Source organism: Triturus cristatus, chromosome 4_1, assembly GCF_964204655.1.
Source record: "Triturus cristatus chromosome 4_1, aTriCri1.1, whole genome shotgun sequence".
Classification (NCBI taxonomy): domain Eukaryota; kingdom Metazoa; phylum Chordata; class Amphibia; order Caudata; family Salamandridae; genus Triturus; species Triturus cristatus.
Window position 1 is genome coordinate 58,554,693 of NC_140585.1, and position 20,707 is coordinate 58,575,399.

At 45.5% G+C, this 20,707-nt stretch overlaps 1 protein-coding gene across 2 annotated transcripts in view; it reads left to right on the forward strand.

Annotated features, from left to right (window-relative positions):
* Positions 1-20,707, forward strand: part of LOC146839499 (E3 ubiquitin-protein ligase TRIM39-like) — a 182,531-nt gene that overhangs the window by 21,611 nt on the left and 140,213 nt on the right. For both annotated transcript variants that reach the window (XM_085651541.1, XM_085651540.1), the window contains exon 2: positions 3,736-3,831. In XM_085651541.1, coding sequence (XP_085507667.1) covers positions 3,736-3,831 — 96 coding nt within the window. The remainder of the gene's footprint in view (positions 1-3,735; positions 3,832-20,707) is intronic.

Below are 20,707 nucleotides of genomic sequence, written 5' to 3' on the forward strand. Positions count from 1 at the left end.
ATAGAATAAAACGGGCCCAGCAGAAAGAAAGAAAAGCTACCATTGCACACACATATAAACCCTATAAGCCACTCCTCTGGCAGGCCTTGACAATCCTGAAGGCAGAGTGCTTGGTTTTTATGTGAGAGGGTGCCCCTGCATGAGCAGAGCCCCTCTGCAGCGTTCGGAGTACCTCCTCTGATGCTGTTTGTGGTGCAGCCTGACCATATACTCTTAAGTGCATTATAACCTCACGGTAAATGCTATCTTTGGGATGGCTGCACGGAAACATGTGGTGTTTGGTGTCAAAGGCTTTGGAATACTACCCCCCCCCCCACCAGTTCTGGCGGTGGGGGTAGCATTCCACCCTTCTAGAAGGAGAGACATGTTCACACTGGTCTAACTCGGTAGGACTTTCTAAAGCCCTGGCATCACAAAATGGATGCCTCTGCCACAGACACGGGTCTGGCCTCCCGCTGCTGACCGAAACTCCGGCAGGGGTGGCCTGGACAATAGGTTTCCTGTCCCAGGGAGGTGTAACCACCTCCCCAGACAGGCAGATGTGTATTGGGGCTGGGCGGGAGCACTCTCTGGTGCTTTGAAGTTCTGCACTGGGGGCACACTTGGTGTCCCTGTGCATAATCCAGTTCAAACCGGTTGCTGCTCTGGCGTGAAACTGGACAAAGGAAATGGGTGTAACCACCCCTCTTTCCAAACCCTCCCATATGTGGGTCCCTAGAGTCTGTCCAACCCCCAAACTTAGTATAAGTATGGGAACCCAGTCCTTGCAACTTTAGATTACCCTGGATGAAACTCTGCAACATATATCCTGGACCTTCGATGTTCTACTTTGCTTAGAAGACTGAAGAAATCTGCCTTGGGGTCAAGGAGTGACTCCCCTGCTTGGCAGGCACCAAAGAAGCAACTGACCGGTCTGCATCGCTGAAGCTCCCACCGGACACCGAAGTCTTTGCATCACCAGGGGTGGATTTCCAGACTTCCCCGAGGCTACCCTGAGTCCACAGCAAAGCTGAGGCCCGTGGCTATCGTGGGTGACGTGGAACCGTGACCCCTGGACACCGTGAACTTTTGCAGCAACACTATCTTCCTGATCTTCCTTGAAGTTGTGCTTTGGGCTCCGAGTAACCCCAGCCTTGAGCACCTCCTGCATCGAAGATTGCTGGCCTCCAATCCACGAGTGACCTGTGGGCCAGTTTCAGGTGCGACCGCTCGAGGCTCCTTCACGATCGCTAGCCCGTTGGCTAGTAGGTCCCCACAAAGGCAACTCCTCTTCTGATTGGGCTTTCCTGGTTGCTCCAGACTTGCCCTCAGACCGTGCTGGTCTGCATCGCAGTCCTGACTCCTTTCTCTGATTTCGAGTAACTTGCCGTTGCCAAGGCTTGTTGGGTCCAATCTGGTCGCCGACACCACAGCACTCGACAGACTTCGTGGGACAGTTTGAATCCAGCTCCTGGTCATCATCGGCGCCTCCGGGACCTCGTGGCTGAAGAGTCAAGACACCCATCAACTCACCTGAAGCACCCGACATCTGTGGGCATTGGTCCATCCTGCCCTCGGTCACTGGCAAGTGACCCAGACTCTGTCCCCTCTGCTTTCAGGTTCCTTCCATCCTAGATCCAGGCTTGGATCTCTTCGGACACTTCTCTTCTTCACGGCAGCAGCACTTCTTCGCCAGCTGCCATTGAAATCGACGCCGCGACCCAACACCAAAAGACACCTATGCACCCGGCTTCCCTGGGTGAGGTAACACGAGTACTCCGGTGCTCCTGTGGGTGCTAGCCGTAGAACTTCCTAAGTCCAAAAAGGGTTTGGTCCTAACTCGATTCTAAGTGTCCCTAATCTTTAAATTTCCAACCGCGACATTGCCTATTGAAGCTAACGGGAACCGGCAGTTGTGTTTACACACTGCACACAGTCCCCGTGGGTCCCCTGTGTCACTACCTTGGGTGGTTCCTTGGGGCCCCAGCGATTCAACAGGCTCTAGGCCTTGTATCTAGTTCAGTCGTGGTTCTTATACCACTTTATTGGTATATGGTTTGGTACGCCCCTAGGGCCCAAACGTGTATTTGTGCTATTACTGTTGATTGCTAACTTGTAAATTAAGTACTTCGAACTCCAGTCTCATAAAGAGACTAGCGGGGTGTGTTTTATCTTAAATACATATATTTTAAATGTATACCTGGTGTGGTTGTCCTTTCATTTGGTCATTCAAGATTATTGACTGGTAAAACAAGCTGCTTTACATTCCTTCAAGACTTAGCCTAAAGGCTGCTCTCTATAGCTGCCACTAGGATAGCTTTCAATAAAGGTTGTCTTTAACCTATTCACCATAAGGGGTTGTTTGGACTGGTATAAGGTGCCCACTATAATTAGTGGACAGCATATACCAGGCCAACTTCTCACAACCCCCACCTGCAGAATCGTCATCCAGCTCTGGCGTTATATCGTGAATAAAATGTGCTGGGACGGGCGTCTGACACAGACAACCCCTCTACGGTAGGGTACCTACCTGCGACCTGTTGCTGAGCTTCCAGGCTTCCGAGCATGGGACCTCATTGGAATATCTACCCAGAGTGACATTCTGCTGGGACTCACTCTCAAATCTTTTCAGCAACTGCAAATAGAATATCACTTGCACCGGACACAGTTTTACAAATACCTGCAGCTGAGACACGCCCTGACTCCCCTAATCTGCTCGCTGGGAGGTCTACCAGAATTTCACCCCCTAGAGGGACATTTACTAATGTTGGATCTTGGCACGCATAAGATCCGGCAAATCTACCAGACACTGACTACCCATACCCAAACCACACTACACAAAACCTGGGATGCGTGGGAAGCCGACATCCCCGACCTTACAGACGATGACTGGACTGAGGCTCTAGCTAGTCCTGAGGTGCCACTATAGCCACACGATACCGCCTAATCCAGTTTAAATACCTCCACCGAGCATACTACACCTGCTCCCCCCCTCTGGAGGATGGGCGTTATCCAGTCCCCCACATGTCTCAGATGTGGAGAATCGGAGGGGACCTTCCTACACACGGTCTGGAGCTGTGGGGCACTGCAACCATTTTGCCATAAAATATCTTCTTGTCTCAGTCGGGTCCTGGCGTCTTCCATTCGATCCCAAGCTTTTCTTACTCCACAGCACCGAGGGGATAGGAGGAAATCGCTATAAACAACATCTACTATTTTTGGGCCTCACACTTGCCAAGTGGGGCATTGCCCAAACATGGAAGGGTACCTCCCCGCCATCAATGGCTGGGTGGAGAAAGGCAATGGATAGATGCATGGAGGCTGAAATCGTGTTGTACCAGGCGCGTGGTTGTCCACAAAAACATTGGATAAAATGTGGTCTTGCTGGGCAACATACCGCGGCATAGACCTGCCTCCCCTGCCGCCCTCAGACCCTCCCTAAACCGGGCAATCAAATCAAACTGGACCATATTTAGGTAAGATGAGTCGCTCTGTCATCTAAACATGGAAGCCTGAACATTTTACTTATAGTGAAAGATGTAGTAACCTGTGCCAAGTTTAGTTATTGGGCCTGTATGTTCACAGGCAATGTTGTTGTTTGAATATAATTGGTACCATCTCATATAAACTGTATACGAAATATATGCTTCAAGCACCACCCGCTATGTACCGTTAAAGTCAATAAAATGTATTAATAATAAAAAAAGACGGCCCTCCATAAATCTACACTTATTTCTTGAACTTTCATCTCTGCAGGTAAAACTTCAAAAGTGGCTGCATCGTCTGAAGAAAGAGGAAAAATATTTTCAGGAGTCTAAAGTCAAGGAAGAGGAACAATATAAAACTATGAGGGTGAGTGGCTGCATCTTCTGAGTGCTGTGTCTCTGTTGTCTGTATATGTCCATGCCCATGTCTTTTTGTGACCTCTTAGAGTTCAAAAGACAGAGGCTGATGAGTCACCCTACAAACTGGGTCATGGTCCTCACCAAATAAATATACTGACGGGAGTCACTGCACTTGGATATTGGGGATGAAATCAGCCAAGGGCTCGTCCTAAAAAATCATAAAATCAAGAATTACTCTTCTGATCCTAAGGTAGTACTTACATACTCACACGGTGTGTGTTAGAGTATGTGTGCACAGGCATGGCATTATCTGGATGTGAGTACGTACCAGTGTGCGTGTGTGCATGCATATGTGTGTGCGTGCATGTTAACACTTAGGTGTACGTGTCTAAGTATTTGTTCAAGTATGGATGGCCCTGGAGTTATCTGTGGGACTGTATGCATGTCTGAGCATCTCTATATCTGCCTGTTTTTTGGGCTTGGATTAGTGCTTGTGTGTGTCTGCATATGCATATATAGGTTTTGAGACACAGAGTATGCAAATACATGTGCGTGTCTATGTGCATGTGTGGTTGAGGGTTGTATATGCTTTATTCTGCATTTATTGGCTGTGGATTGGTACTTACGTATGTGGATGCCTCTCTATGGTTTGCGTATCGCAATGTCTGATATATGCATCAGTCTGGAGTTACACAACCGTGAGATATTTTATGCATCTGTGTGTGAGTATATATATGCATGGATGTGTGAGTCTGTGCATGCATGGACTGAAGATATCCATCTGTGGGTCTTTACGAGGTTTGTGTGTGAGTGTGCACATTAATGTGTGTATCTGTGTGAGTGTGTACCTCTGGGTGTGTGTATGCATGGATATGGAGTTATACATCAGTGAGACTTTATATGCATCTGTGTGTGAGTATATATATGCATGGATGTGTGAGTCTGTGCATGCCTGGACTGAAGATATCCATCTGTGAGTTTTTACAAGGTTTGTGTGCACATTAAAGTGTGTATCTGTATGAGTGTGTACCTCTGGGTGTGTGTATGCATGGATATGGAGTTATACATCAGTGAGACTTTATATGCATCTGTGTGTGAGTATATATGCATGGATGTGTGCCTCTGGGAGTCTGCATGCATAGACTGAAGATATCCACCTGTGAGTTTGTACAAGGTTTGTGTGTGAGTCTGCAAATTAATGTGTGCTTCTGTGTGAGTGTGTACCTCTGTGGGTTGTATATGCGTGGATCAGCAGTGATCTATACATCCATCAGACTGAGCAAGCCTGGTGTAAGCCCCTTCCTAAACAAAGGTTTTATCAATGTAATCATGCTATGGTATTGTATATACATCAACAAACCACAGAACATCCAACAGAGTTCATCTAAGTAATAAAGCAAGCATGGAAGCTACAACATTGTGTACATGAGTTTTAACCCACGAATAGTTCATCTAAACCAAATGCCCTCTAATCTTAGCACGTTTCGGGACATTTACATTCCCTTCTTCAGGACATATGCATTTCTAATTCTAGAAACGAAATGGGCACAGCTCAGCTTCAGCCTCTGACCTTGGACATTCTCTGTTCTGCTCAATCCCCATTGCAAGATTTTACTGCAATAGTCTTATTAATCGGCCATAGTTTGACGTCAGTTTTTATGCCTTCATTAGACCTTTCTTACAGGGATAGGCCACAGCTGACGGGAATGTCCCAGGATAACTAGTGCACCTAGCCCTGCCTCAGGATGGGAGAAGGGGCAGGCCTGTAACGTTGAAGCCCCTTCAGCAGTGGTGCACATTTATCACCACTCTGACACTGCCATTGGTTGTGATATTTAAGTATTCAACAGGGGGTGTCTGTAGAGATACATTTAACAAGGGTGTCATTGCCATGAACCTTTCATGGTATCTGATGAACACTCCCACAGTTTTCATGAAGTGTTTCTCCTAATGTACACTCTTCATTCTGTAGTGGTTGTTACCTCACTTGTCGCTATAACCCCTGGTATTATTGACAGATGAGTGCCCGTTCATTGCTGTAAAACACTGCGCACCAGATCCTAGCACTGGACACGAGGCTCAGGGTTTGAGCACGGCCAGACCACGATCAGGGGCAGGAGGGACGAAGGTCAGAGAGGGGCTGATGATCATGTTGGTTGAGGTTGTTTGACTCTGGTGTCCTGAGGTCTGTCCTACAGTGGCTATGAAACAGACCATGGACATCCCTTTCTGCACTTGACTCCCTGAATAGCGGGCTCGACTAGTCAAAGGCTTCTGACGGAGGCAGAGGGCACGACAGGCACTCAGAACCCAACAGTCAATCAACAGACACAATAATGTTATGTCTAGCCCAGTACTCATTTTTAGGAAGAAAAAAATATTTTAAGCTCACAACAAAAAAATACCACCCAGTTCAAAAAAGGTACAGTTACAGGGTTGCACTGTATGATCCCCAGAATAGCCCAGCGGACCTCTGGTGGCCTCTACCCTCTGTAAGAGTTCTAGATACTATAGTTCCCTGTATGCCATATGAGCATAGGTATTAATCAAGCACAGACTCTGGGTTACCCCACTGACTACTGTGTACATCAGTTCAGTGACTTTTGCCTCAAAGAGTTCACCAAGGCAAAAGCAATATTCTTCAAACTGCACATTTCTCTGCCCTGCTATACCTACTTGGTGGTGACGTGCTCGGAGTATCCGTTCCTATAGCACAGGATTTAATTGTATGGAGCTGTAGGGCAGCCTCATTTGAGCCAAGGACTGATAGCGTAAATCAGTTTGTCAGGTCTCCATCGCGCCACTTGTCTTTGACAGTGTGGGCTTCAAGGACAGTTGCACACAGATGCAATAAATAAAAGCTGCAACCACAGGGTCGAGTTTTCAGCAAATGGTCGTCATTGGCAGTTGCGACTAAAGCTCTAAAGCTTTGAAACTGATTGCGTTAGATTTTGTGGCATGAACCCCAAGCTTACATTATGCAAATCTCCTTTATTGCCAGCTCACAGCAGCAACAATTGAAGAACATCGAACTTCAAAAACATTTTAATCATCTATAAAGTCCCGCCGCATGCAGTGTTCTCCCTTTCGTTGTTGCTTCTGCTCACACGATAAGGACAGCCTTTATAATACTAATACTTAGAACTGATTTCGATGTCGAAGGTCCCGACTGCCTCATTAGGATGCGACCGAACACTGTTCTGTCTCATGCCTATATTCCACTATGGGAGCATGCATTCCGGCTGTAAACAGGCCGTAATGCATGCTCCCATAGTGAAATTGGAGGTGCGGTTCATCCCTGCACCCTGCACCCATGCAGGTGCAGGGATTAGAGGACGTGCATCAAAGGGGGCCCTGCTGGGGGCCCCCAAACATGCTTTGGACATGGTTTCCATGTCGGACAGACTGGCCCTTGAGATTACAGGCCGGCTGCTGACTGGCGGAAGGGCTCTCCGAGCTCGTCGGAAGCCAGCCATAATGACCGGCCGGTTTACTTTCCAACCGCCTATATCTTATATCTCATCTAAATCGGAAAGTAAACTGACCGGCCCATTACGATGTGGCCCTAAAGGCTCCGACCTAAGGTTGGAGCTTTTACAGGTCGCATCATAATCGCTGCCTTACTGTGTTGTTTTACCTTGAGATATCCCACCCTCCCCTATAGAAAATAGGAATAATATCCCCCTCCTACCCTGGTGCCAACACGTTCAACCAGGTTATTGTGTAACTTCCCTTGTGTCCCAATGTCTTTTCCTAACCCTAGGAAGGAGGGTGGCTGTTTTCTTATATTTAACTTCCCTTCTCTTACAGCGTCGGGTCGAAGGTCCTACTACCTCTGTACCCGACACAACATTTCAGAGTTTCCCTTGGCTCCTTAAGGCCGAGAAATACGCCCTTGTTGTGGACCGGTCTTTTCTGTCAAAGACCGACCCCACGCCACTTGTTGCTGCGGGCCAGCTTTCTTTGAAATGTGTGAACCCACACCCCACTGCCATAGTAGCGGGAGCTTCTTGAAAGAAAAAAATTAAAAAAGACCGGCTCGTGTAGGACAACGTGTAGGCGCACGCGGTGACTCACCTATCGGCAGCAGTCCAGTGGAGTCATCTCACGGGCGTGGTCACGGAAGAGAGTCCATCTACTTAACAAAGATGCCGGCAGCCCTCCTTTTTCCGCAGCAACTGCTGGCCCATGTAAATAAAGTAATAGCAAATTATTCCCTCTGGAATTTATAAGGCGTCCCTAGATCTACACATTCATACTGAAATAGGTACTCAACAAGAAAATGATAAAAGAGAAGAAAGAATATACACAAAATATTACAAATTAATTACCTTGACAGTAATTTTGAATTATCTCTTATTTTATTAAGAAAATGAGTACAGATGTAATCTGTTATCTTGCAAATTAAAAACAAAACCCATTAAAAATCAATACAGTTCGACAATCATGCTTTTTTAAAAAAAACACAATTGGATCTTGTCGTTTTTTTTTTTATGTCTACAATTTCAAATGTAAAGTCAGCTTTGCCTTTGCTATATGCGCCAACTCATTTGGCCCCTCCAGTCCCTCCTAAACATGAAGTTCTGTATCAAACAGATTCAAACTTTCCAAAACAATTTTTTAAAAACAATACTCAGAAAAAATGGTGTCGACGCGGTGTTTCTGTGGGAGGTACTGGTTTACACCACCTTCTTCAGGACTATTTTTTAAAAAACAGTATTTTAGAATCTGTAGATATAATTAAAACACAAAAGAACAGTATCTTTGTAAACATTTGTAAACATTTTGTCTCAGAGACATTTCGACATACTGTCAGGTTTATGTTAAAAATATTTCAACTAAAAACCAATTAGCTTGATATAATTTAGAACAGGGAAGGAGAAAAAGGAAAATATAGAATAGAAAAGAAAGGGTAGGAGTAGGGGAAAAGAACTACCCCCATCTCATGCTTATACACCCCATAGTACTACTCCATAGTACTTCTTTAGTATCCCCAACTCTCATTCATTCATCCTCTCACATCACTATATGTGAAGTAAATTTATACCTAATCTATAATCTTCTTTTGATTGAAGAAAAATTGATTCCTTGGTGCTTGAATAGCAGCTGGTACTGTCTGGAAGACAGTATAAACAGAGTTAGGGACTAATACATTTTAAAAGGAAAAGATTCTTATTTCTGAAAAACTATTGTTTCTCAAATACACCCACCTTTTTAGCGGCACGTATTGCTTATAAAGGTTCATTAATTCCTTCATATGCGTTTCTTTATAATCTCAATCAGTTGTTTTCAATTTCATCCCCAAACTCTGTGTATCCTGATAAAATGAAAAAGATTTTTTACTTAACTTTTCCTGTTCTATCTACTTTCCTATTATGTGTACCAAGGAAAAGTATTTAAGCTCACCTTTTTAGATATTCCTTAACTACTGGTACATTTAATAGGCTCCGTAGGTAGAGGATACAGGTTTATAACTTTTTGTCCTCTCAAATTGATCAGACTTCCTTACTATTCAGAACAAGCATTTGCAATGCAATAGGTCTCGCATTTACAAGAGTGTGTACTATTGGCATTGTAAATATCAATGCCTTTTAATTATATATGTTAAGAATCTGCAAGGGGTGCGTAAACACGCACTTTGAGCATATTTGTGCAGGCATTGGTTGCGAAAAGCAACACTGGCAGTAACTATGCCTTTTTTACTGCCAGTCTTTCTTTTTGTAAGCAGGGACTATAAGTGCGTTTTTACGCACCGCTTGCAGCTTTTACGAACGCATAAATAAAAGGCATTGTCATTACAATGCCAATAGCTCAAATTTTCGCAAATGCAAGACCTATTGCATTGCAAATGCTTGTTTAGAACCCAGAAAGTGCTGGTCACTGTTTTCCAACAAAACATTGATTTTTAAATGAATACTGAGTTATAGCACAGCTTCACAGGAGAGCAGTTACAGTACATTACCCCACCATGTACATACACATGCACACGTAATACTTGTTTACATTTTAAAGAAAGCTCTGGAGGGGTAACGTTGCACCTGCTACTTGTGTATGCAACATAGCTCCCAAAGTTTCAGATTGCTACGTGTGACATTTTTATAATTTCAGTGTAATTATGAGTAACATTCAACGACTATAAGTGACACTTCCCTCTTTCTGCAAGCAAATACATGACTGCACGTACAATTTTTCAAAATGTTTCCAATGCTCTATTGCAAAGACCAAATGAAATGTTTGAGATAGAACCTTAGCCGCAGAAGAAGAAAATGTAGTACGGCGGTGCTCTGAGCGAAGAAGGAGGGGCCCAATGAGGGGAGGGAGGGAAAGCAAAAGCGTGCCATGCGTGCGACCCGTACGCGTGTGAACATCGTCTGTCTGGGCAAGTGTACATCAGAACGCGCCGCTTATTGGACCCTGTGCATTTTTCAGGCTTAATCCCCAGTTCCTGTTTGTTATTCTTGATGTTCATCTTTCTGCTGGGCCTGACAGCTGGAAGGTTTTCCGAGTCATCTGTTTTTACTTCCCTCTGGATATCTCAATACCACATTTCCACTTACATTATGGCGTCTGGCGTTGTTTCTGGCTCATAGAAGGCCTGTTCTTGACATTTGCAACACTGTTAGGGCACTTTTTAACCCCTAAGTCATACACACACACATATCTATATATATATATATATATATATATATTCACTTAAAAAACCATAGGTTTCACACATGTTATAGTTAGCTGGGCATTTCCCTCGTAAAAAACCAATGAAATTCCCCGTTATAGTTAGTGCAGGCAACTATAACTCACGCGACCGCAATCCGCTGCTGATGACGTCAGATATTACATCACTGTATTTAGACACTTATTTACCTATGTCTTCTTCCATTCATCTTTAGCTATACATATATTTCATTTTTTTTTTTTTCAGAAAGACACATATGTCATCAGTGATGTAATATCTGACGTTATCAGCAGCGGATTGCGGTCGCGTGAGTTATAGTTGCCTGCACTAACTATAACGGGGAATTTCATTGGTTTTTTACGAGGGAAATGCCCAGCTAACTATAACATGTGTGAAACCTATGGTTTTTTAAGTGAATTTGCAAGGTTTTTTAAATGCTAATTCCTAACTATAACGTGTATGAAACCTATGGTTTTTTCAGTGAATTTGTACGTTTTTTTAAATGCTAAGTTATGTATTTATTAATATATTTTTTTAATCAAAACTTTTTCTCGGCGCGCGCACGGTGCGCTTCACGCACCGTGCGCGCGCAGTGGGCACACGGTGCGCGAAGCCCACTTTACGCAGTTTGTGCCGTGTCCACACGGTGCGCTTCGCGCACCGTGCGCACACAGGTTTCGCAGTTAGTGCCGTGCACGCGGTGGGCACGGAGCGCTTCACCCCCAAGGGCCAAATACATTTTTTTTATTTTTTTTTAAATCATGGAGTGCGCGCACGTTGCGCGAACTTCGCAGAATTTCTTCCGTTTGGGTGGTGCGCGCAAGGTGCGCGCACTCGGCGATTTTTCGAAAAAAAAATAAAAACATTTTTTGCCCTTGGGCGTCCTTCTGGGACCCCCTGACCACGGCTAGGGGGTCAGGAACTGTCCACCCTGCCCCCTTTTCACGTTCTCCACATTTGTTTTTCACCCCCTCAGAGTGCGAGAGACAAAATGGCGGCCGACACTTCCTGGTTTCGACCGATTCGAATGTTTACTAAGATCTAACAACCAATCAGAATTGCGCTCGCGCACGGCAAGGTGCGCGCACCCAGCGCGCACGCTGCGCGCGTACAGATATATATATTGATTTAAATGCTATTTTCTCTGGAAATACTGAGCAGATTTACACCAAACCTGCAAAAGGCACTTCATGGACCTTATGGCTACCTCTCTGCCAAATTTCACGTAATTCTGTTCAGCCGTTCGGGCTGTAGCTGCGACTAAAGTCCCTATGGAAAAATCCATGGGGAAAACGCGTTTTGGGACCCCCCCTTTTTCTCGGCCCCCGCTTGACAAATCACCCCGAAACTTTCAGGGTAGGAGCGGAGCGCCCCATTAGTTTTGAAAATTTTGCGAGGATTCGTCAATCGGCGCCAAAGTTATTCAAAATAGAATCTTGAGATTTCCTATGGAAACTCGGTCCTAACTATAACTATCTACTGGCGACCGCCAGTAGATAATATATATATATATATTCACTGAAAAAACCATAGGTTTCACACATGTTATAGTTAGCGGAAATTTTACTGATAAAAAACCAATGAAATTCCCCCGTTATAGTTAGTGCAGGCAACTATAACTCACGCGACCGCAATCCTCTGCTGATGCTAATACTGTATTTAGACACTTATTTGCCCATGTCTTCTTCCATACATTTTTAGCTATACATATATTACAAATATTTTTTTTTCATAAAGACACATATGTCATCAGCAGAAGATTGCGGTCGCGTGAGTTATAGTTGCCTGCACTAACTATAACGGGGGAATTTCATTAGTTTTTTATCAGTAAAATTTCCGCTAACTATAACATGTGTGAAACCTATGGTTTTTTCAGTGAATTTGCAAGGTTTTTTAAATGCTAATTCCTAACTATAACGTGTGTGAAACCTATGGTTTTTTCAGTGAATTTGTACGGTTTTTTAAATGCTAAGTTACTTTACGCCATTCGTGGCGTGCACGCCCACTTAACGCAGTTCGTTCCGCGCACCGCGCGCCCACTTTACGCAGTTAGTGCCGTGCACGCACGGTGGGCACGCGGTGCGCTACGCGCACCGCGTGCCCACGTTACGCTAGATGGGCCATGTACGCACGATGCGCTTCGCGCACCGTGCGCACATGGAGGACATATGATGCACTTCGTTTTGAAAGGTAATATTTTAATTTTTCGTAAAATTTTTATAAGCCATGCACAAATGGTGCCCTTCGGGCACCATTTGCACACGGGGTGGACAGAGTGTGGATAATTTTTTTTTTTTTTTTAAATATTATAGTTTTTCTCTAAACTTATAATCCATGCACAATTGGTGGCCTTCGGCCACCAATTGCACACGGGGTGGGGAGAGTGTGGATAATTTTTTTTTTTATATAATTTTTTACCGTACGCGTACGGTAAGCGTAATCGGCGAAATTAGCGGAAAAAAAAAATTCCGTTTTTGGCCTTGGGGGATCTTTGGGGACCCCCCCATCTTGGCCATGTGTGTGGGAGCTGTCTAAACAGCCCCTTTACATGTTTTTGTGCTTTGTATTTTCATCATCACTCTCAGTGCGAGAGAGAAAATGGCGGCCGCCGCTTCCTGGTTTCGGCCGATTCGAATGTTTACTAAGATCTAAGAGCCAATCAGAATCGCGCTCGCGCACGCCACCGTACGCGTACGGTAAGCGTACCGTAAGCGCACCGTAAGCTGGCTCAGATATATATATTGATTTAAAGGCTATTTTCACAGAATCTACTGAACAGATTTACACCAAACCTACAAAAGGCACTTCCTTGACCTGAGGACTACCTCTCTGCCAAATTTCAAGTAATTCTGTTCAGCCGTTCGTGCTGTAGCCCTGTCTAAAGGTCCTATGGAAAAATGCATGGGAAAAACGCGTTTTGGGACCCCCTTTTATCTCAGCCCCCGCTTGACGAATCCCCCCGAGACTTTCAGGGTAGGAGCGGAGCGTAGCGCCCCACCTATTTTGAAAAATTCGCGAGGATTCGTCAACCGGCGCCAAAGTTATTCAAAATAGAATGTTGCGGATTTCCTATGGAAACGTGGTCCTAACTATAACTACCTACTGGCGACCGCCAGTAGGTAATATATATATATATATATATATATATATATATATATATATATATATATATATATATATATATATATATATATATATATGTATACGGACCACAAAATGCCTTTTGAGGTTGAATGTGCAGGTCTATTCCATCCACAAACAGCTACATAACAAACAGCAAGTGCTCGGCATGACGCGTTTCGACAGCAGGACGCTGCCTTGATCACATGATGCCTGCAGGGCCAATCCACAATAAATACTCTAAGTGGTAAAAAAACGGTAACACACATTGTTTTAAAAATCAGAGAGATAGAAAAAATACTACTATACATGTCCAAATACATTCTAGATCACAATATGTAGAATAACATAACACTATATGTGTTAATATTCAAAAAAGAACTGCCAAACATTAAATCATGAGTAACAGATCATATCCTCATTGATAACCAGTTATTAAAATCATAGCTGATACATCCATTTTGAGAATTACCGAATAGATGCTTTTAAATATTAGTGCAAAAGTACAAATCAAACTATCTCGAGCATAAAGTGCAAATGGTGTGCTAAAGTGCAGATCACTGCCAATCATCACATCTCTATAAATGATTCTAGTCATCACAATTTGAATATAGATTTGTTGATATGATGATTGCAGATAATGTCAGAATAAAGTGCAAGTGCAAGACATTAAAATGACACAAAATGTAGTATGCAAAAGTGCAAATCGCAGTTAGTCATCACAACTCTGTTAATAATTTATATCATCACAATTGAATTTAGAGTTGTCAAAATATTGATGACGGATAGTGTCAGAATAAAGTGCAAGTGCATAGCAGTAAAAAGACACAATAAACAACAATTTACACAAGGGTATAGAAAAAGAGAACCAGTAGGTAAAACAAAGGTAGATGTTATTAAAAAAGAGAGAAGACACTCTAAAACCTGCCCATGAAAAAATCCCCAACAGAGACCAGTAAAAGCCAAATAAAACCAAAGGTAAAAGCCAGAGAATCCAGATAAAACCAATGGTAAAACCCAGCTAAAACATGACCACACATCGGGAATTAAAATGAGGCTAGGAATCATAGTGAATTTCCTCTTTAAAACAAACAGCTCAATAGGTATTAGATAAGAGAGGACACACGTCATATACTTATAATAAATTCTACAGTTATAAGAAATTATGCAGGTCCTCCCCTGTATTTAGACCATTAGGCATTTTTGTATCAAGTGTAAGTATATAGCTAGACTCCAATTGCCTAAGCTTTTTCTCCCTATTGCCGCCCCTTATTGATTTTGGCACAGAATCAATTACATAGTAACTCAAGTTCTTCAGATCGTTACTATGCACATGTTTAAAGTGTCTGGCCACTGGGTAGCTCTGGTCTGAGTTCACTATTGCTCGTATGTGTTGCAATATACGATTATAAACTTGTAGTTTGGTACTGCCTATATATTTTAATTTGCAAGAACATTCTAACACATAGACAGCATACCCTGTCCGGCAGGTTAGCAGAGTTTTGATTTTAAATGGTTTTGAATCAAAAGCTGTAATAATTTCATGCATATTTTTTCCAAACTTACAAGCTCGACACGAGCTACATTTGAAAAAGCCTGTTCTTTTGCTAAGCCAATTAGAAGAAACAGTAGGGACCTCAGGACTAGTCCTCACCAGTGCATCCCTCATAGAAGGTGCACGTCTAAAAGTAAGAGCAGGTAAGTCTGGTACTAATTGGGACATAGTCAAATCCGTTTTGATAATGGGCCAATTCTTGTATATTATTTTCCTGAGCTGTTTCTCTTGGCAACTAAATGTACTGATGAGTCTAACCATATTATAACTAGATTGGTCATAATCTTTCTTATTTTTGTTTATATTTTCATTGAGGATGCTCGGATTCATGGTTTCAGATGTTTCTTCCTCAAATATTTGACCATTTGCTTTCTCCAATGCCAGATTTAAATCTTTATCCTTGTAACCTCAACTTTTAAATCTTAGATATGCCTCATGTTGACAGAGTGTGCATATATATATATATATATAAAATTAGGTTTACTGCCTTTGCTTGCTCTTCTTATGACGCAACCCTCGTCACTCTGCCTCCTTTCTATCGCACCTAATTTGTGGGGTCCCAAAGTAAATAAAATGTTTCATCGTCCTTCACTGGGTGTAGGAGACCAAAGAAGGACATGTCGCCCAAGTTCTGGTAGGCTGAAGCAGTGGGATATGGAGCACTGACGAAGATTGGCAGATCAAGATAATGAACAGGTACCAAGGTAACGTGCAGGTCTGAAATGGCTTGTGAACAAAAGCGTATGTCATTCTAGGGAAGGTGGTGGAATCATTTGTAGATCAGTAGAGTATGTTGTATACTATCTATTGCAACGTGGGAAAAATACAACAAATATCTCAAGTGTATACCTTTTACATTAAAAAAGCACCTACTTCGACGCCTCGCTGGGGGTAGTGGGCGCTATATAAATGCAACTACAATACAATACAATACTTATTCATTATTTTCATGTCTGTTGCGGACATACATTTCAAGTATGTAACGGTAAGCTATCTGTGCGCGCGATGACGGACAGCAACATTGCAGCTTGTAATGGTACAAATGAACTAGCAGTAAACGCAGCCTAAATATGGACAGTTAAAACCATTGTAGCTACCTATAGGAAAAGGGTCAGTGGCCCTTGGGCTTGGCACCCACTTCGGATCTTGAAGGTTTTGGGGAGAGGATGTGGTCCGTCGGCTGCGCTGCCACCTCTGGTGCAGGAAACCAGGGTTCGAGCCTCGAGGTCGCGTCCACATCCTGTGATTCTGGGCAAATCACTTAATCTCCCCATGCCTGAATGTGCAATGTAAATACGGTGCTATGTAAAGCGCTCCAATACCTTTGGGTCGAGTTCCTTACTAGTTACTCATTGAAGCGCCTGGTTGAGAGACGCGGTATACTACCTTATTCCTGCAGCGACCGGTAGATGGCGATGAAAGCCGGCACGGCGTCTTCTTATCAGTGCGCGAGCCCGTTCTTACGGCAGAGTGCTCAGCCACCGAAGGCACCCACCTGTGTGCGCTCAGAACCTGGCAGGAATCCTGGGAGAGATCTTGTGCAAGTCTGATGTAAAATCAGTGCCAGTCGAAGCAGTGATTTAAATGCTCCAGCGCGCTCGCTGTGGCCCCGCCCCCTTGTGTATGTCGCTAGCCCGGCTCCGGCCGGGTGTCAGAGAGCCGATGCCTGCGGTACTGAGCCGCTGCTGCCGGGTGGGGGGCGGGGAGTCCGGGGGTCGGAGCCGCGCCATGGAGGTCCGTATGGCCGAGCTCTTCTGCTCGGACCTGGAGATCAGCGCCGCTCTGAAGCCCAAGGGTAAGAAGGCACCCAAGGGCCGGGGCCGGAGAACCAACAACAACCGGCAGAGCACCGCGACCAGTCTGCCCCCAGAGGTGAGGCGGCGAGAAATGGGGGTGGGGGGCAGAAGCTGCGCTCTTGCCTGAGCTCCATCCGTGGGAGGGCTGGTTTGTGGGGGCAGGTATCCAGACGTTCTTCTGTTAAAGAGGATAAACAATGGGGAGCGGGAATCACGGGACTGTGAGCTGCTCTCTTGCCTGAGCTCCGTCCGTGGGAGGGCTGGTTTGTGGGGGCAGGTATCCAGACGTTCTTCTGTTAAAGAGGATAAACAATGGGGAGCGGGAATCACGGGACTGTGGAGGGGACCATGGGGTTAATGGTGATAGAGGTGCAACCTGCACTTTAATCAGAATAATAAAACAATCGAAAGTGAAACTTCATGCTGGCTTGCGAGGGAAATTGCGAGTGAAGGGGGACAGGAGATGTGCACGCCGCGTGGCTGTAAGCACGTACACAGGCTCCAATCCGCCAAAAGCCTGCGCGTGCACATCTCCTGTCCCACTTCCGAGGAAAAGTCAGCAACAATAGATCTCGCTGGCGACAGCAGCGCTTCGCGCTGCGTTCGCCAGGCGAGACCTAAAAAAGATAAGCCGGTTTAGGCAACGTCCAATGTGCCCGCATTATATATTATATATGGGTTTTGTTTTTAATTTGCAAGATAACAGATTAAATTTGTAATAATTTTCTTAATAAAAAAGGAGATAATTCAACATTACTGTCAAGGTAATTCATTTGTTAGGTCTCTCCTACGCAGCGGGCTGCATAGGAGACATTTAGTAATCTATTCAGTTTTGGCCCCAAAAACCGTGCACGCGTTGCATTGCTTTCAATGGCAACCCGTGCACGTTTGGTGATTCCCTTGCGGGAGCGAGCTTTGAAACGATATGTTTGTAATTAACAGATTGTTTCAAAGCTCGCTCCCGCAAGGGAAACAGGCGCATGCCCCCTCCTCTTTCCCCTCCCCCTGCTGCCTCCTCCTCTCCTCGTAAGCGCGAGGCGTGCGCGCTTGTTATTGATGTATTTACCTTTTCGTTTCGTGCGTTTACCTTCCTTTATTTGCAAGTCTCAAAGCACCCAACATCTCAGTTACAGCGTAGTTCACCAGTCCTTTGTCAAACATGTTTCACTACCTACCAGGATAGAAAAAGGGGGCTGCTCCCTCCAAGAATTTATTTTCCCAGAGTGTAGCGTAGCGGAGATCACTGGGCTAGAATACATCAGAGAGGGGCAGGTCCATTTTCAGGGATTCCTGGCGCCTGTAAGAACCAATCAGAAGTTTAGAAAAATAAAGAACAGACTAAAATGAATTCAACTCCCCGCTTAAAGCAGCAGCCATCTTAGAACCAGGCGAACCAGATCACACAGGGAGGCCAATCCCTCAGATGTAGGGAAAAAGATAATAAAACGCGCAAACGGAGCGTTTTAGTCCCAGGCAGCTAAAAAGCTTTTGATCGCATACTGAAAAAGAGGCCTGTGTCAACAAAGCAAAAGAAAAATAAGGTGACAAATGAATAAAAATTAGACCAAAAACTAAGGAAGCTCCATAGAGCACAGATTCCAAGTTATAAACGAAAAATTACAAGAGAAACACAGAACAAAAGCAGTCTCAAGATCCACTCTAGATGTCATGAAAGCCCACGGGGGAGCGATTCAAGAGCTTGAGATTATATTATGGCATTCTCCCAGGGACAATATTCATTCAGGCCTTTCTTAGCCTCAGAGTGCTTCTGACTAAGCCAATGGCAGACAAGGGGGGCCGAGAGTTTTTTGGTTCGAATATTCAACGTGTGTTTCCCAATCCTAGTCCTGCACTCACGTCCAGTTTCTCCAACATAAATAAGATCACAAAGACAAGTGATAATATAAATTATGTTGGAGGTGCAGCAATTTGTCATTCCCTGAAGAGAGACAATACGTTCAGTGGTGTTGATGGTATCGCCCACGATGGCATTCGGGCAGGCTTGGCAGGTGCCGCAGCGGTGATTTCCTTTGATAGGTCCAAGGCCACCGATGGATTTTTGACACGGAAAAGAACGCTCCTGGATCCTCCCTCTTACTAGGTGGTTTTTGAGATTTTTATTTCTCTTAAATGCAAAGAGGGGTTTTGGAAGTTTGTTATCATCATTGCCCATGTTTAACAAGTACCAACAAGAATCAATCAATCAATCAATCATAACACTTGTATAGCGCGCTACTCACCCGGAAGGGTCTCAAGGCACTTGGGGGAAGGGGTCAAGCCAGGTCTTGAGTTGTCTCCTGAAGGCGAGGTGGTCCTGGGTCAGCCGAAGGTGGATGGGGAGGGAGTTCCATGTCTTGGCCGCCAGGTAGGAGAAGGATCTGCCTCCGGCGGTGGCTCTTCGGATGCGTGGTACGGTGGCGAGGGCGAGGCTGGTAGACCGTAGCTGGCGGGTGGGCGTGTAGAAGGTCAGGCGGTCGTTGAGGTACTTGGGGCCCAGGTCGTGGGGAGACTTGTGTGTGTGGGTGAGGAGCCTGAACGTGATCCTCTTGTTGACGGGGAGCCAGTGCAGGTCCCTCAGGTGGCCGGAGATGTGGCTGCGTCGGGGGATGTCCAGGATGAGTCGGGCGGAGGCGTTCTGGATGCGTTGGAGTCTTTTCTGTAGCTTGGCTGTGGTTCCGGCGTAGAGGGTGTTTCCGTAGTCCAGTCGGCTGGTGACGAGGGCCTGGGTGACCGTCTTCCTGGTTTCGGTCGGGATCCATCGGAAGATCTTGCGAAGCATGCGAAGGGTGTGAAAGCATGATGAGGAAACGGCGTTGACTTGTCTGGTCATCGAGAGGGAGGAGTCCAGGATAAAGCCCAGGTTGCGTGCGTGGTCTGTTGGCTTGGGGGCGGTGCCCAGGGCTGGGGGCCACCAGGAGTCGTCCCAGGCGGAGGGTGATGGTCCCAGGATGAGGACTTCCGTCTTGTCTGAGTTCAGTTTCAGGCGGCTGTTCTTCATCCACTCGGCGACGTCTTTCATCCCTTCGTGTAGGCTCGTTCTGGCGGTGGCGGGGTCTCTGGTGAGGGAGAGGATCAGTTGGGTGTCGTCGGCGTAGGAGATGATGTTGAGGTTGTGCTGGCGTGCGATGGCTGCAAGAGGTCTCATGTAGACGTTGAAGAGGGTGGGGCTGAGTGATGATCCTTGCGGGACGCCGCAGATGACTTCGGTGGCCTCGGATCGAAACGGGGGGAGGCGGAATCTCTGTGTTCTTCCGGCGAGGAACGAGGTGATCCACTTCAGTGCCTTCTCTTGGATGCCGGTGTTGCTGAGGCGTTGGACTAGGGTGCGGTGGCAGACAGTGTCGAATGCTGCGGAGAGGTCCAGGAGGATGAGTGCTGCTGTTTTCCCATTGTCGAGCAGGGCTCGGATGTCGTCGGTAGCTGCGATGAGGGCGGTCTCGGTGCTGTGGTTGGCTCTGAAACCGGACTGCGAGGGGTCGAGGGATCCGTTCGTCTCGAGGAAGGCGGCAAGCTGTCTGTTGGCGATCTTCTCGATGACTTTGGCAGGAAAAGGGAGGAGCGAGATGGGGCGAAAGTTTTTGAGGTCGGTGGGGTCCGCTGTTGGTTTCTTCAGTAGGGCGCTGAGCTCGGCATGCTCCCAGCTCTCCGGGAAGGTGGCAGTGTTGAAGGAGGTGTTGATGACGTCCCGGAGTTAGGGTGCGATGGTGGAGTCGGCCTTGTTGAAGACGTGGTGGGGGCA